The sequence below is a fragment of the Lindgomyces ingoldianus genome, assembly GCF_010093535.1.
Source record: "Lindgomyces ingoldianus strain ATCC 200398 unplaced genomic scaffold BDR25scaffold_53, whole genome shotgun sequence".
Taxonomy (NCBI): Eukaryota; Fungi; Ascomycota; class Dothideomycetes; order Pleosporales; family Lindgomycetaceae; genus Lindgomyces; species Lindgomyces ingoldianus.
This window is the reverse complement of record NW_022985214.1, coordinates 276,993-294,944: the sequence shown is the minus strand read 5'-3', so window position 1 is coordinate 294,944 and position 17,952 is coordinate 276,993. Positions and strand designations below refer to the sequence as shown.

Genomic DNA, 17,952 nt, shown 5'->3' with positions numbered 1-17,952 from the left:
ATGCTGCCTCAGTAGGGCCGATATACCGACGCTGTAGGTAGGATGTAACCTCGTCTTGATCCTGGATACGAACAGTAACCTGGTCGGTGCCCTTATATATATACTTGTGAATGTATTTGATAGCCTTGACGGATGCGCAGACTTCCACATTAACATGCGCATTGTATCGCCTAGACAGGAACGGACTGTAAGGAACAATCCACTGATTGTTGACCGCAACTTCACGTCGTCCACACTTAACTGTCCAGACTTGGCCATCATCTCGCCGACGATAAATTGGATAACCATCCTCCTTTACTACAGTTTCTGCAGCGAAATCCTTCGGAAATCTTTTTTGGCAAGAAGGCCGCTCTAACCCAGGAAGCACCTGCATGCAGCCAGCAGATGGATTTAAGTCGCCGCAAGGACCGTGTACCATGGACCTCATGACAATATCGGTCAGAATACCATCAGGATCCTGGGACCGTGTTGGACGCTCGGCCCATATAACACGATCGATAAAATCAGGCAATAGGAGCCGATCTCTATCGTCCGGGTGCATAAAGAGTAGGATGTGGGCATGGGGAAGTCCCCGCTTCTGATACTCAATCGTGTAAACAATGCCAGTAAAGCGACCAAACACTTGCCGTAACTCAATATCCTCTATTAAGGAATCCAGCCGCAACTTAAATATTCGAGCAATTATATCAGGCCGATCTGGAGCACACTGCGGCCGTTTGAGTTCCACTATTATCTCAGGCCACTTAGGATTCGCAGTGAACGTGATAAACAGAGAAGGGCGTCCGAGCTTCCGGACGATGGCCATAGAATCCTGGTAACACTGAGATATAAACCGACTGCTGCCGATGTGACTTGAAGGGAGTACGGTACGAATACCAACAGATTGCGCGTTGAAATCGTCCTGGTGTAGGGCATCACTAATGCCCTGATAGAGATCCGCTCGGAGTTTTGACTGATTATTGCGGACCCAACGAAGCTCTCTCTGTTCAACCTGTGCCCAGCAATCTATTATCTGCTGTTGGAACAATCGGCCATAGGCGAAGGGTACTACGTCGCAACCCCTCCGAGGAAATAGATGGAATCGATGAAACATGGTATCAGTAACATGGGGATTCTTCCGGACTCCATTGGAATTGCGCAGCGTAAGCCCAAAGGAGAATCCAGGCTGACCGGCAGGAAACATAAGGACATAATGGAGAGGCTGATAGGCGGGATGAGAAGAACAGACTCGAGGGTAGGATCGGGTAGAGTTGTCACTATCGCGACGATGCAAAATTAGACTGCGACCCATACTCTCATCAAAATCCTCTGTAATTAAGCCAGCAACCTCATTTGAAACCGGCAGATTTTCCCGTCGTCGGTCGGCACCAGCCTCGACGATGAGCTCCAATCGAGGGTTCATGATGATCTGAATATCCTGACCATCACGCCTAGCCCTCTTTAGTCTTTCGTGGGCAGTTTTATAAATGGAAATCCATGGATTACGGGCATCTGCCTCCAACATATGCATGAGCTCCTGTAACAGGGTCAGGTCTAGGTTTGAATTCTGGTTGCGCTGCAGCCGAGTACTCAAGGCAAACTCTGAGTCATAGAAGTATAACTGCGCGTAGCTAGCAGCAACCCCCTGAGCAGGCTCCAATGGACCCTGTAAGTGGTAAAGTTCCCCCATAATCTGAAATATCCTGACGCCATTCCCACGCACGTTGCGATCCGTAGCGGTGTAGTTGGCGGAAGTAAAGGCCAGAGAAGCGTTATACGTACGAATATTATCGCGGAAATGTGCACTCTTCGCATGGGAACCATCCAACAAACTCCGGATGATAACTGGCGGGTTCCGATAGGACTCTAAATGGATATCCCCCTGGAGGCAGCAGAACCCATATTTTGGCTGGCTGGTGGTGGACCTAGCCAAACGTTCATTAATCCAATGATAAGCACCACATTCTGTACACATAGCAGTAGGATCGCGCATTGGGCCGAGATCGATAGGCGAATGGTGGAGTACACCCGTAATATATGCAGCTGGGCATGGTTCTTCAGTATTAATTGGATCAGGCTCAAGAAATACAGAAGGCCGGGGAGCAGATGCAATCGGAGTATGTCGAGACGCGGCAAACGGCAGAGGAGTCGACTGAAGTCGGGGGTTTAGACGGATAGAGGGAAACGGAGGCGTGGAAGTTGGAGTAAACCGATTAACGTTTAAGTAGATAGAAGGAGAAGCAGATGTGGATGTTGGAGGAATACGACCGATTAAGACAGAATCGAACACATTTAGATGCGAAGGAGTAGGAGATACAGTTTGTATCTGTCGGCGATGAGAAGATTGTTCTTTGCGAGCGTCGTACCGTACCCTTCGTGTTGGTAGGTTAGAATTAATTTCCTGAAAAGCGCGTCGTTTCCTCTAGGACAATTTAGCAATAACAAAGGAAGAATAGAGATATAGACGAACAAATCTCCCGTGCCGCCGACAATGTTCATACGGAGCACCGCGTCGGTCAGTTGCAAAGTCAGACAATGGGCGATAGGTTTGACATTCCTTGCAGTAAGGCTGGGAAGACATACTGAGCCCGAGTAACAGTGTCGGCAGATATCTACAAATATCTGGCCAGAATCGGACAGATATAACTGAGAAAAGGGGACAGTACCGGAATACAGACGCCGACACACCGATTCCGGCTTGGCGACACCTTAAAACCGTGAACAGTAACAAAGGGGCAAACTTTGGCCCACCAACAACAGAACACAGCATTATAATATTGCATTAAAACACCTAGAATATAGTAATAGACCTAGTAAAATATATTTATTTGCCTTAAAAATCTAGAATATTTGCAAAAGTGGTGGAAAGTTTTATAGGCCAATTAGACATTAATCCGGCCCTTTTTTAAACCAATAAGAGAAAAGGCTTGGCAAGATGTACAGTGAATAATAGAGATTACAGTACTACGCCAAAAGTCTGGTTCGCCAAGCCACTAACAGGAGCCCCACGCATTCAACCCAGCATCATTGCATTGCAATTGTATGTCAACCACATAGTAATTTAATGCAATTTTGAGATTTCTAGCGTCGCAATATGCTTAGTATTTAGTCTAATACCCACGCGCGCGCCGCACGGCCTGTAGGCGTTAAGGCATACTGTAAATAAGCTTTTTAATGTATAAATTAGGGATAAGCCGCCATGCCTCCTTCAACGCAGCGCAGAACCTCTCCCACTCCTCTGCAGAGTATCTAAGAGTGTTAAGCTTAGAATGCTGCTTATGTAGAGTCCTTTTTAGCTGCCACTACATATGCTTAATAGGGTTAAGGTCTAGTAAGTAGGGTAGAAAGTTAACAACATTAATGTTATGCTTGTAACGGCGCAGGCAAGACAATGGGTCCGAATGCGGTATGAATCCACTCAGAGGCATATGGGAGTGCGTGGGGACTCAGAGACCTGGGAATACCAATGACACCTATAGGCCTTGTACGTAGGATATCAGAAAACTACCGAGCTAGCTACAGGGGCGAGGTGCAACTAAATACATGAGGGAATAGGGGTAACAGCAGGGGGCCGGGCAGAGTCGAGTCAGGGTCGGAGCCGATACGGAGACCCTTCGGATAGGTTCCGGGGCGACCCGAGATGGAACGATTCATGAGAATCGTTACACTACCCCCCCCCTCTGTAGACTGATAGTCCCTATCAGTAGTAGTCATAGTACAAAGTATCGCTGTCATATCCTCTGCATCCTTAAAACAAAACTAGTCTGATTTAGCTAGGTGTCCTTACTAAGTATTCCTTCGCACTGCCAGCAGTGTCCTTAGAGTTGTAATACCCTTATGTATAACTATAAATTCACTCCTTACTCTTATACCTTATTGTCTGCTAAGTAATCTATGCCTTCTACACTAGCTTTAAAAGCCTTAATTTACTTGCGTAAGGCCCTTAAAGGTCCTAGCTAATTTAGATGCTTATTGTAGAAAGCTTTTAATTTGTGGGGGGAACCCATAAAATTTAAAGCCTTGTACTAGACTAGATTAGGGTTGTGTCCCACCCATTTCACCTAGTACTTAAGCGTTTTCTAGTAGAGCTTACTAGCAAGTATTTCCTCTACTTCCTACTCCTCTACCCTATTAATAGCAATTCTAGGGGGTTTTAGAAGTTCTTGTCCTAGGAGCAGATCCTAAGGGTCTTTACAGAGCATGTTTAGTGCAAAGACGTTATGTATCTTTAACTCTAGAGGTAGCTCTAGGCAGTATAAGTTTCTAACTTGTTTAAGTACCTTAAAGGGGCCTTCCTATTGTTTAGATAGTTTTTAGCTAGGTCTCTAGACAGCAAGGTTCTTAGTGTCTAGGTAGACTATGTCGCTAACCTCCTAGTTAACTAGCCAGCAGTGGCAGTTAACTACAGTTCGCATCTAATCCTAGGCCTTTTCTATATAGGTCTTGGCTAACTCCTAGGCTGCATGCATGCGGGTTGCTAATGCTAGGGCATCCTTACAATTTAGCTTGTCTGTGGCCGTGATAGGTTCTGTAGAATGTTTCCAGTCCCAGCTTTAACGTAGTTTAGAGCTGTATAGGACTTAATACAGAGACATTTTAATTATTATATAGGGCAAGGTTATCTAAGCCTAATTAATTAGGGGCAGTAAGGAACTCTAGTTATCTTAGTAAAAGAATATAAAAGGCCTTAGTCTTTAATTAATATACTTATTTATAATCTCTGTTTAGCTATCTATTTTTTTGTGATAAGCAGTAGAGAGCTTAACTTTTACACCTAGAATTTAACAGAATTTAGACTAGAAACTAGATACAAACTAAGGTCCTTAATTAGAAATAATAGTTTTAGGTGTGTAGCTAAAACAGTACACTTATTAAACAAATAAAGCAGCTATTCTCTAGGTGTTAATTGTTTTATAGCAGGGGATAGAAATAGCTTATTTAGATAGGTGATTAATTATAACTATAATCTAATTATATCTAGACTTGTCTTTAGGGAACTCCTTAAAGTTAATGCACAGGTGCTGCATTAGTTAAGTAGAAATTAGCAGGGGGTAGATAAAGCCTAGGGTTTAAGTCTGTTTTAGATAAGCCTTACAACAGGGGAGGCAATTCTATACATATTATTTGCAAGTAGCCTCTATACCCTTCTAGTAGTACTTTTAGGCTAGTAACTAATAAGTCTTAGTAGCACTAGGATGTGCTAAAGATACTTAGTTATAGACTTCTTAGATAAGTTAGGTACACAGCAACAAGTCTGCTAGCACACATAAGCAGTTAGCATAGAGGAGTAGTCTGTTTCCTATCTAATAATAGTAGGGTAGGAGTTCTTGCTTCTATGCAAAAGAGGCTTAATTCTCTTAAAGTAATACATTAATTAATTCTAAAAAATCTAGAGACATAACCTAGTCTAGTCCTTCTATAATGTTTAGTATAGCTGCTTAAGTTGTTGTTTAAGCAATGTAGTACTAGGCTAGTTTAGAGTTAATTTAGGGGTGCAGTTAGTGCAGTCCTAGTAGGACCCTTAACCTATTGTTAGTTTAAGCTGCTCTTAAATTTTCTACGTCTTGTTTGCAATAACTAAGAATGTCTGCCCTAGCGTTGTTCTTGCTAGGGGTGTACTTAATTTAGAAGCAATACTAAGCTAACTCTTTAGCCTAATAGACCTAACAAGCATTTAGCACCTTTGTTATTATAAAGTACTTTAATAAATAATAATTAGTATATACTAGAGTGCTTATTGCCACAGATGTAAGCTCAGCCCTCTATTATTTAAACGCAGTAACAATTGCGAATAGCTCCTTATTATGTATCTCCTAGTTCAGCTCCAAACTAGATAGGACCTTGCTATAGAACAATACAGGGCACTAATTTCCATCTGCTTGTTCCTAAAAGAGGACTCCTGCTACTACCCTATTAGAAGTGTTAGTTTTAATTTTAGTTTACAACGCAGAGTTAAAATAGCAAAGTGTGGGTATACTTAGTAGCACAGACTTTAGCTTTTTAAAAGCCACGTTACACTCTAAAGTCTATATAAAAGAGGTAGTAGGGCTCTAAAGCGCAATAATTAGTTTTGCTACATAAGAGAATTCTAGAACAAATTGCTAATAGAATCTAGTAAAGCCTAGGAAGGATTTTACACCTGTTACAGTAGTAGGCGCCTGCCAGTTGCGTAGCACCTCTACTTTCTCTAGGTTAACCTCTAGTCCTTTGTTTAAGAGTATATAGCTAAGATACCTTATTTAAGTAACATAAAATTTGCTCTTCTTAATCTTTACTTATAATTCTGCTTGCTAGAGCCTTTCTAAGACTTTCTTAACATAGAGGATATAAGTTGCCTTGTCTTTAGAGTAGATAAGGATGTTATTAAGATAGGTAATGCAGAAATTATCTAAATAGTTAATTAATATATTGTTTATATAGCGCTAGTAAGTTGCTAGACTATTACATAATCTAAAAGGCAGGACTTTACACTTATAGGTTCTGTATTATGTCTAAAAGGTAGTACACTCTTTAGAGCTTAGATCTATCCTAATCTTGTTAAAAGCTACGCGAATATTAAACTTAGTAAAGATTACTGCCTTAGTAGGTCTTAACAGGAGTTTGTCTATGCGCAGTATTAGATACACATCCTTGCAGGTAAGAGTGTTAAGTTTGCGGTAATTAACGCAGATACATAAGTTGCCATTTAGTTTCTGTACACAAAGGATAGAAGATGCAAAAGAGCTCTAACTCTGCTTAATAAAGCTATATTTTAGATTATTTATAATGTATTTCTTTGTTGCCTCTAGCTCCTTAAGGTTCTGTTTGTACAACAGACTGTAACTGTTGGGGAGAGGCTCTGTAAGGACAATCTTGTGGTTATATAGACAATGTACTGGTAGCTAGTAAGCTGCGGTGTGGCTAAATACATCTTAGTACTAACAGTATTTAGATAGTAATTAGAGGTTTACTAATACTTTAGTTTCACGTTTAGCGTCTAACTGTAAGGCTTACTTGTCTTTAATTAACTGCTTAATTTTATAGATAGAAGTTAAAAAAAACTTGTTCTTTTTTCTTTTTATATTAAAATAAAAAGCATTTGCTAAAATTAAGGTAATAGTAGCTAAATAGACCTCCTTTAGGCCTGTTCTAGACTTTTTAATAGATAGGCAGAAGGACAATTTAAGTGTCTTTAGACTGTGGATAATAGAAGATCTGTATAATTTTAGTAGCCTTAGCAAACCCTTAATGCAGTAAATTGTTAGGCTGTATAACTGCTAAAATTAGTCCTTTTTCTATAGTGCGTTGTGTTGTTTAATATCTAACTCCACTTCTTTGTTGCGCGCAGGCTAGGTTAATTGCATAAGCAAGGGCAGCAAAGGTTTGTAGGTAGGCAGATATTTGCTAGGCTATATAATCTAATTCCTCTCTGTATCTAGATAGAGTTTAAAACAACATAACTATTTAATGCTAATAATGCAATCCTAGGAGCTAAGGTTTATAATAACAAAGAGGCAGTTTTAGATGCTTCTCCTATTAATTTGCATGTGCAAGCAGATATACTAGTAGACAGGGACTCAGATCTAATCTTAAAAGCCCTTAACTATAACTTTAAATAGTAAGCGTTAGATAGAAACATAGAGGCATTAAGATAATAACTTAGCAGTTGTTAAGTTAATAAATAGAAAACTATAGGCGCTAGTATTAACTAAGAGATTTAAATAGACTTTAATGCTTTTTAAATACAAAACAGTAGGGACTTAGAAGTGTTTTCCTCTAAACAAGTGCAATAGATTAATGTTTAATAGATTATACTTACTTAAGCCTAGAATAAAGAGTTTCCCTAGGCATTACTATTTCCTATCTAAGAGGTATCTAGATTAAAATTATTTATGTCTACAAATTCTTCTTTAGAATCTTGCTGCTCCACCTCTATTTCTTGTACTCTAGGGATAGGGCAGTTGCTGGCGAAATGTCCTAGTTTTCCACAATTATAACAGTTGCTAGGAGTTGTCTGTCTTTCTAGGGCAGGTGTCTAGCTGGATTGTCTATAGGTAACTAATGTGGACTGGGGTACTAACAGAGGTGTAGGTTAGGGTGCACTAGAATAGTATACTGCCTTAGATGTATTACTAGAAACCTTCTAAGACTAATCTGTACTAGGTTTAACAGTAGACTGTTAGGTAAGATTAACAGTTTACTCTAAAATAGCAGGGGTATTCCTTCTTTCTATGTTGTAGGCTGTTAGGTAAGCTACTATAGTCTTAAAAAAGCTCTTCTAAGTGTGCTTAAAACCTAAGTTTAGTACTCTTAGGCTAAGTAGTATCTTTTTCTATAGGTAGAAGAACTATTCTGCCTTTAATATAGACCCTTTAACAGCAGCACTAATAAAGTAAGCTTTAAAGTTAGAGAACACTTTTTCTTTGCCTATTCTTAGAGTTTAAAACGCCTGTTGCGCCTCTGTTTCTTTATTGCTAGTAATAAAGTAAGTTTATAAAAGCTTAATTATTTCTTCTGCGTTCCTAAACTAAAAGTGATCTAATTTAGCTAGGTATCTAGGCTCTAGGTATTCCTTCGCGATACCAGCAGTGTGTCCCTATACTAGCGCCATGTGTGCGCGCTTACTCTAATAGTAATCTGCATTAATGTTAAGTCTGTCTGTAATAGAGGCTTGCTATTATTTAAATGTAGGTTCTTTGCTATCTGTAAGGTTCTTAATCTTAGGCGTATATTTAGTAAGGTAGCTTTAAAGGAGCTTAGGGGTGCCTAAAAGGTCTCTTGCTATTAGAGTGGCAGGGGTGATTTAAGGCATTATTAGGGGTGATTTAGTAGTTAGTAGGGGATAATTAGAACTAACAGTTTTTAATCTAGTTAGCTGTTTAATTTGTGCCCTTAATTAAGCAACTTAGTTCTTAAGGGCTATGCTACTAGAGTTTAACTCTAAATCTAGTAGGTTTTTAGCTTTAGGTCCTATAAAAGGGGGTTTAGCTGTTAAGGTTAGTAGTAGTTTAGTTCTAAAGGCAGGCATCTTGCCTTAGCTGTAGCTAGAACAGGTTGCAGTCTTTACAATAAGATCTAATAGTAGTTAAGGGTTAGGCATTAGTAGTTGTCCCTAATCTTAATAGGTTATTAGTAGTCTTTAAGTTTCTACCTTAGCGCACTCTTTGCAACTTTTCTAAAGGCAATCCTAATTATAGGGGATAGGAAGTTCTAAACCTAAAGGCTTTAGTTAACAGGAGGTCTCTAGGATCCTATCTGTACTAACTAAATAATTTAATGTAACAGTGTGTAAGAACAGTAACCTAAACTAAATTAGACGCTTCTTAGAGTTAGACGTAGTTAAACAAACAATTAATGCGATATTGTAACAAGGCTGTTACTAGCAAAAGCAAGTTTTCTAATATAATGTAATAGCGCAGGCAAGACAATGGGTCTGAATGCGGTATGAATCCACTCAGAGGCATATGGGAGTGCGTGGGGACTCAGAGACCTGGGAATACTAATGACACCTATAGGCCTTGTACGTAGGATATCAGAAAACTACCGAGCTAGCTACGGGGGCGAGGTGCAACTAAATACATGAGGGAATAGGGGTAACAGCAGGGGGCCGGGCAGAGTCGAGTCAGGGTCGGAGCCGATACGGAGACCCTTCGGATAGGTTCCGGGGCGACCCGAGATGGAACGATTCATGAGAATCGTTACAATGCTTAGCTATCTAATTACAAGTATAAAGAGCAGTGTGGATTTAAGCGTTATCCTGCAGGAATTAATCCCCGCGACAATAGTTGCGCAGAAGACCCCCCTCTAGCGCTTGAGTATAGCTGCGCGCTGAGTATCCTCTGTGTGGTGCGTTAGGGTCTCTCTCTATAATAATAAGTGGGCTCCTCTGTACGCGCCTCTTCTTATTAATCTAGATTGACGCCTACACCATCTGCTAGCAAGGCCTGCTTGTAGAATGCTCCTTAATTATCTTAGGCCTCTATTTCTTGTACAGATACTAGAAGCACTACTTGCGATTAGCGCTAGAACCTAGCTAAACTAAGCACTTATTAGAGAACTAAACAGTCTGCCTTTAAAAATTAAAATCTCTCTACTTTCTCTTCTAGCTCTAGCGCAGTGCAGCAGTTGTGTAAGTTATCTTTAGCCTTCTCTTACACCTAAACTTCTTTAATCCCTTATGCCTTAAAGCGCAGTATGCTATAGTCTTTAAAATGCGTCTATTAAGGCCTACTTTTTAAAGAAGTTTTAAATACGTAATCTTTAGAGTTTTTTAAGCGTAATAATAGAGCTGCTAAATGTCCCTACGCGTGAGCTTTAAAGGCTGGCTAGAGCGAGGGCGCGATTAATTAGTGCCTGTTTTAAGGTATTAATTAACAGTGTCGCGTACGCACTTTGTTGTGCAGCTAAATTCATTAGCTAACTCTGCCGCAGCCGCGCTAGCCTCCTACTTTAAAATAATTAAATCCTAAGCTCTTATAGATAATTCAGCGTTGCGCTAACAATTTGCGCTTATCTCTTGGCCAAAAGAACGGCGCTGCATGGTTGCGTGGGTGGTAGTTGATTGACGCGTGCATCGCGCGTTTTGGTGTTGGTGGCTTGGCGAACCAGACTTTTGACGGCTGGCTGTATCAATAGTATATCTACGGCGACATTTGTATGGCTGATTCAGCGGCTTAGCGAGATTTTCGCTGGCAGGGGGGGCCGTGCGCTCATCAACTTCCAGTATCCACCCATGTCCATTGCCCACCCTCCATGGGCGATATCTACGCCGCCACATGTGCAAATAGCCTGATTTTTAGTCTTATAATAGCTGCTAGGCTGCTCTAGCTTTAAAGCGCTGCAGAGCTGCATTATAATTGCTATTACGTTGCTGGGAACGCACTGTATGGCTGCTAGGTACCTCTTTATAAATGTCACAGTGTGACAGAAGTATACTGTGCTTGCACAGTATTCTAATAATGCAGCAAATTGCAGAATAATGTATTAAATTGCAACAAGAAGCAGCAAATTGCAGAATAATGCAGCAAATTGCAAAAAGACGCAGCAAATTGCAGAATAATGCAGTAAATTGCAATAAAACGCAGCAAATTGCAGAACAATGCAGCAAATTACAACAAGACGCAGCATATTGCAGAATAATGCAGCAAATTGCAACAAGACGCAGCAAATTGCAGAACAATGCAGAATAGAATCCCTACTTAGCAGCTATAACTATCTAAACACTAATTAATTAACTCTTATAACAATAACTATATACAATACTAGGACTACAAAACTAGGGGCGATTGCTCTCCTTCTGAGCGACTCTGAGATGCTTGCAGAGCTGGTCCAGCGAGACCCTCTGCTGCTGCTGCTGCTGGCTCACCTGCCACATGGCCGCCTCCTCGCTGGTCCTCCGCGCCTGCGCGATGCGCCTGATCTCCTTGATGACCTCGAGCCGCAGAGAGTACCACTGCAGCTCGCTCTGACGACCTGACCTCCACTTGTTCCCCCAGCGCCTGTCTAGCTCAGCGATGGAAGGCTGGCCCTGCAGGCCTACTGTCCATTCGCGCCAGAGATCCTCCACGGTCCTCACAGCGCGGCACATGCGATGCTTTGGTGCAGGTTCTAGCTTAGGCGCCAGCTCAAGCGCTGCTGGCAGCGGCGATGGGCTAGGCGAGCGCGCAGACGGCGTAGGCGCGAGGCTGGCCTGGGCAGAGGTATACCTGCTTGAATCTACGTCTGCCAGCGACGGCGGCGCAGCTGCTGTGTGCCTGAGTGGAGGTGGTGGCAGCAGCAGACCGCCCTGCGCCTGCGATGCCTCCAGGCGGAACATAAGGCTGCCAGACGTGAGCACCTGCAGCTGCTGAGACTGTAATCTCTGCAGCTTGCGCACGTGATTGAGCTCCTCCTTAAGCTCCCTCTTAAGCTCCCTTATCTGCTGCTTGTTCTGGGCATCTAGCGCTTGGAGCTGGTTAGCAAGCAGGGGTATTGCCTGGTACAGGACTGACAGCCGACTAGGAGCTGCCTCTGCGTCGAGAGACGCGTCGATGTCCTGAGCGAAGGCGGCGTACGCCCTGTGCTGGAACACTGGGTGGCTCCACACAGGGTGGCTAGGGAAGCGCCGGCGCAGCGCAACTGAGTCCTGGAGGATCACCTCTCTGAGGTAGAGCAGCAGGCTTGTGAGGCCCCCTGCGGCTAGGTTGTTGATCTGGCCAGCGTGTGGGCCGAAGCGGCCCTTCCACGCATTGAGCTCTGGCCAGATGAGAGACAGGAGCTCGTCTGGAGGCACGACAGCTGCGCGAGGGATCTCGAAGCAGCCCATCTGCGGCGGATGGCCAGCCATAGACCTCATGAACTTCTGCGGCAGTGAGTTGAGGTAGCAGCCAACCATTTGCTCCTGATTCCACCTGCCTGCTTGCTAAATCTGATCCTTACTGACCCCTTTAAGCTCTGCTAGCTTAGCTGCTCTACTGCGTGGGAGGTGAGTCTTCTTCTGAGATGAGATCCCAGCGTAACTGTACGCCTTCGCGACCCAGTTGCGCTGGGAGTTGTAGGAGAAGGCTGCTGTACGATCGCCTGTGCTGGCCTTGATTAGCTGTATGCGGTACTAGGCTGAGCGCTCACTGAAGTCAGGAAAGGGCTTGTCGCCTAGGTCCCAGCGATAGAGCAGGTAGAAGGCTAGGCTGCTGAGCATGCAGAGGATTGGCTTTCTGTGCCGCAGCGCGCCTATTGTCTTGAGCCGGCCATGCTGGTTCTGCTTGCTTGCGCGGGTGGTGAATATTAGGGGCATGCAGCGCGTAGGGCCCTCCCCCTTGAACTTGAAGGTGAACAGGTCTGAGATCTCTGCAGAACGGCGGTCGCCTCCACGCGTGAGCATGTAGTGGCCCAGCATGAGATCGACTAGCGTACGGAAGTGACACTCTACTGTTGCTGAGGACAAGCTCGCGTCTGCGCTATGTGTCCACAGCTCGCTACAGAGCCGCTCAAACTTGTCCTTAGTGTAGCCGTTGAGCAGCGTGTCTCTGCCCTTGTCGGCGTACTGCTCTTGATCTCGCTGGGCATCCCTGCGCTGCAGAGACCTAAGGTACTCCCTTGCGCTGTCTACGCGCGGCGATGGGTGGCTGTTCATGCCCAGCGCCTTCTGCTCTCGCCAGAGGTTGGTGATGGCTGTGATGTAGGCGCGAACTGAGCGCCAGGCAAGACGCGTCTTGTCTTGGGGGACGTCGCTCCCTACCTTGCGAGACCTAGTCCTTAAGGGCTGGTTCGCAACCTCCTTAACTAGGAAGAGCAGCAGCTTCTCCTCTGTAACAGTGCTGCTGTCGTGGTACTGCTTCCTCTCGCAGAACGCCTAGACGCGGGAGTTAGCACAGACACAGACACACAGATAGGCAGGCAGGCGGGCGAGAATACTACCTTGAATTCCTCCTGCTTTGGAACATAGACCTGGTGCGTATTCTCTGGCCGCTGCTCGCGAATTGTAGCTAGGATATGGTGCGCATTGGCGCGCAGCTCAGCGTTGTTCGCGATGTTGACGTCTGCGCGCTCGCGACGCGCCCTGCGCTGTAGACCCATGCTCGCTCGCCTTGCCCTGCTCTTGCCCCTGAGTGAGTGTGTACAGTGAGGGAGGGTATATACAGCAGCAAGCAGTGCACGCTGAAGCTCGGGCTCGGGATGAAGGTGAGGGCAGGGCCTGGCCTGCCCTAGGGCCTCTCCATCCATACATATATGTGTGTGTGTGTGTGTGTGTGTAGTACAGGAGCCATCAGCGGCGGGCTCAGCAGGCGGCCGGTGCAGTAGGAGATGTCCACCGCACGGGCGCGAGAGCCGGGGGTGGACATCCGCAGACGCCCGCAGGAGGCGATTGGTCGAGAAGCGAGACAGCGACTCAGCCAAGGCTCAGTGCGGCCTCGAATACCAGGCACTCTATGCGCAACGGTTCTTTCTAGGTTTCCTTGAGAGCGGGATAAGTCCGATGTTCATGATGATTGTAGTATGTTCCATGCCTCTATTGCCGCAAAGATCTTCATCTAACGGAATTAACAGGGGAGCTTCTACAAGAAGAATGAACAAGCTTTAAGAATGGGGTGAGTCGTCTTAAGCTTGGGGGGTCTCCAAGAGTCACTAACAACTTCATAAGCATATGGTACAGCTGCACAGGTTACGTGTCCATCTTCTCGCCGGTTGTCAACTATGGCTTCGGCCTCGTTAAAGGGCCGCTTCACTCCTGGAAATATATGTACTTTTTTGCGGGCGGACTGACCATTCTGTGGGGGGTTGCTCTCTTCTTCATACTTCCCCCCGACCCCGTCCGGGCTAAAGGGTTTGATGAACGGGAACGATATATCTCAGTCGCGCGCCTCAGAACCAACAACTCTGGTGTTCGGAATACCCATTTGAAGAAAGAACAGATCGGCGAGCTTCTACTTGATCTGAAGTTCTGGCTGGTGTTTTTGGTCGCCTTCCTGTCCATGATTGCAAACGGTCCAATCTCCACTTTCATCCCCATTATCATCGATTCCTTCGGCTTTAGTACGCTCAACTCGCTTCTTCTTGTTATGCCGGCTGGAGCTTATGCCGGTACTCTCCAACTTGTTGCCCCGTACCTATGCTACAAGTATTCCGGACTTCGTTCATGGCTGGTTTTTGCATGTCAGGTCGGCACAACCGTCGCAGCACTTCTTCTGTGGCTCCTTCCTAAATCCGAGACTGGTGCCTTGTTGTTCGCTTGCTATATTCTTCCTTCGGTCGGGGGAGGGTATGCGGCATTGATGGGATTGCAAATTGCAAATACGGCTGGGTACACAAAGCGTTCCATTGCATCATCGGGTATCTACATTGGATACTGTCTAGGTAGGTTTGCCCACTCTCCCTCGGCGTTCAAGCTGATCGCTCAAATAGGAAATTTCGTAGGCCCACTCGTCTTCAAGCCAGCAGATGCACCCCGGTATATCCCTGGTTTCATCGTTGTCACAGTTACGGCTATCGTTGCTGGGCTTCTTGCGCTGGTGTACCGGTTTCTATGCGTGTGGGAGAATAGACGACGAGATAGGGCGGGGATTATGGAAGGGTTTGAACACGCGTATGAAGATGATCTTACGGATAAGAAGGTAAGCCATTGCCTTGTACTTTTAGAAGAGATGGGATCATGGCTAATGATTGAGTGTAGAATCCGCAGTTCAGGTATACACTGTAGGCGTGGGGCGGGGTTACGTGGGTGTGGACGGTGGTCGTGCGCTTTGGAGAGTGCAGCAGATTCGTCTATGCACTCAATAGAACTGGTTCCTGTTAGTGGTCTCTTGTGTCATTTAAAGAGGCCCTATAGTTTAAATATGCTCCGCAAATGTTGTTAGGAGGTGCGAATATTCTAGAAAGCTCGCTGCTGATTTTATTTTATAATATTCGAAAGGGAGACATGTCGGGATGCACGGCTGGTTCCCATGAAGGTGTGTTAGTGGAATATAAACAACCACGACCCTGCTTCTGAGTGAATGCCTTGTAAATATGCTTCGATGCTAAATACACACGCTGTTCTTGAAGAAGTATTCACTGGCCTAGTTAGCGCAGTTTCCATGATCACGTGGACGCTACGGTTGTGCGGTCCCGTTCCGCTCGATCTTCCATCTTAGAATCCACCTCTGACACAACGTTGCTCACCCCCCCTCCTTTCTCGCCACAAATATCACCTCTTCTATATCGCAACTGATGTGTGAAAATAATTGAAAGAATGAGGAAGTCGTGAGCAGGCATGGCTACGGACTCGAACTGGCTCCACTTTGCCGCAAACCCACCCAAGCGAAAGCGTGCGGAGCTGGTCTGCATTGCTTGCCATTCGAAGAAGATCAAATGCGATATTCAGAGCCAGCGAAGCCAAGAAATCAATGCATGTACAAATTGCTCCAACTCTGGTCGAGAATGTCGCATTCGCCCTTCGAAACGTGAGAGGAGGCGTCGACCTCGAAGAGATGGCGAGACCCAAGATGCTACAGCCCCTAGTACTTTTGTCTCCTTGCCCACCCAGCCAATATCTAACGCCTCTTAGGATACCCATCCCCTTCTCAAATTACAAATGGCGTGGATGCTTTGCTTGCTGCTGATGCCACATTCCAGGAGTTCACGGCTCCGAACACGACGTCGAACGCAGCTGCTATCGACCCAAACTTGAATCGTACTGATCAATCTCCAACCTCTCTCCACTATCCTAGGGCCATGGACTTTCGGCCGAACCCATCCCCGGGGAACCTTGTCCACATTCTTCAAAACGACTCCCCTGCGCGACGTTCCCAAGTCAGCAATGGTCACACGGACTCTACTCCAACCCAGCTCGGCGATGTTGACACTGGATTTCTTCAAGTTTATGGACCGGAGAACCAGTTCGACGCCGAAAATCAGGCACTTGTGGCCCAGCTAGAACATCGATATAGCTCCGAACTTCAACCAGACCTCCAGCAAATCTTTACGGAGACCTACTTCGAATACTGCTACCCTTGGTGCCCGGTGTTAGACCGGGCCACTCTGTCTGCCGAGATATCGCGATCTCCCCTCCTGGCAAATGCACTTGCACTAGCAGCCAGCCACGTACAACCACCGCTACTTCCGCATGATGGCCCCGAAGCCTACTACAAGAAAGCTCGCACAATATTCTACGAGGATGAAGAAGCAGACATTATCACGTCTCTTAAATCCCTATGTTTATTCTATTGGTGGGCTCCGCAAGCTCCATCTAGAGTACACCGGCATTCTTCTTGGTGGTGGACTTCAGTAATCATTAGACATGCTCAGCAGATGAACATTCATCGTGAAACTGTCCTTAGTCATCCCCATAGTGAGAGGTTAGATCTTAGTCTTCGACGGAGAATCTGGTGGACTGTCTTTGTAAGTACATAGGTTTCGCTATCTTTGGGCTACTTTCCATAAACATAGCAGGTAAGACTGACCTGCGGCACTCAGGCTCGTGAGAGATTAACGGCTCTGTGTCAATCCAAACCGGCTATTATTGATCCCGATGACTGCAGTATGAAGCAACCAACTCTGGGTGACTTTCCAATCGACCCGCAAAGTCAGCGAAAAGGAGAGATATTCATTCAGTGGGTACGTTTATGCTCCATCATCGGGCGCATCGCCAAGATTCTATCACGGTTAGAGAAGCCCTCATCAGCACAGTTTCCATACGATCTTTGCGAAGAGCTTATCGCATGGGTTTATTCCCTCCCTCCACATCTCCGTCTACGCATCGACTCGGCCCGTACAGAATCATTCGATCGCGATGTGCATCAATTGCACCTACCCTACCTTACTACCATTATTGTCCTTCATCTCAAGCGATCTGGTGGAAATCTTCCACAAGCCTTACCACCCGCTATTCTAGCTGCTTCTTGTTCAGCGCGGATTTTAAAGGACATCTTAGCCCGCGGGAACTCGCGATTCCTGATGGCTATCACGTGCTGGCACGTTGCAACAGCTTTCATCGCGCTCCTCCAGGCTTGTCGAATAGACCATCTTTCAAAGTACGCGAATGAAGACCTAGATATCCTTACGCACACTGTCAAACAGCTCCAGAAAATGTGGGCGTCCGCAAATGTCATTTCCCAGGGCTTCGATCGTCTGCGTGGAACTGATATGTCATCTGTAATTGCAGCTGACAATGGTGGACCGCAAATCGGTGCAGGAAGCATTTCTCAGCTTAGTCTCCAACACACGGATGCGGGATTCCCCACGACTTCTGGAGACATGGGGGGATCTTCACTCCCAAATGGGCATTCCCTTCCTGAGGATGACGACTTTGACTGGATGCGCTTCTTTCCCTTTGTAACTAAGTCAACAAATGGAATCGCGCAGAGTTTAATATCTGGGAGAGAGCATGGAACTGCTACCCGAGGATTTCCGTCGCCAAATAATGAGGTATTCCACGACACATTGCTGGCGCAATATCAAGATCTTTTTGACCCTTTCACGGAGTATAACATGAACATGCCAAATTCAGTTTTTGATCCTTGAATTATATTGCTGTGTTGG

At 45.3% G+C, this 17,952-nt stretch overlaps 3 protein-coding genes across 3 annotated transcripts; 2 read left to right on the top strand and 1 right to left on the bottom strand.

Moving 5' to 3' along the window:
• Positions 1-10,453: 10,453 nt before the first annotated feature.
• BDR25DRAFT_362329 (uncharacterized protein) lies at positions 10,454-10,698 on the bottom strand (the record flags this gene model as incomplete). Its single annotated transcript, XM_033696553.1, has 2 exons — positions 10,454-10,646; positions 10,676-10,698. 2 exons carry the CDS (start codon positions 10,696-10,698, stop codon positions 10,454-10,456), a joined length of 216 nt encoding a protein of 71 aa, XP_033540743.1.
• Positions 10,699-13,053: 2,355 nt separating this feature from the next.
• Positions 13,054-15,133, top strand: BDR25DRAFT_337651 (MFS general substrate transporter; the record flags this gene model as incomplete). The annotated part of the gene is made up of 6 exons (XM_033693210.1): positions 13,054-13,057; positions 13,887-13,930; positions 13,984-14,024; positions 14,078-14,790; positions 14,839-15,047; positions 15,107-15,133. 6 exons carry the CDS (start codon positions 13,054-13,056, stop codon positions 15,131-15,133), a joined length of 1,038 nt encoding a protein of 345 aa, XP_033540742.1.
• A 552-nt stretch (positions 15,134-15,685) lies between these two features.
• BDR25DRAFT_396952 (uncharacterized protein) lies at positions 15,686-17,934 on the top strand (the record flags this gene model as incomplete). Its single annotated transcript, XM_033698471.1, has 3 exons — positions 15,686-15,932; positions 15,980-16,812; positions 16,888-17,934. The coding sequence occupies 3 exons, from the start codon at positions 15,686-15,688 to the stop codon at positions 17,932-17,934; spliced, it is 2,127 nt and encodes a 708-aa protein (XP_033540741.1).
• Positions 17,935-17,952: the final 18 nt, after the last annotated feature.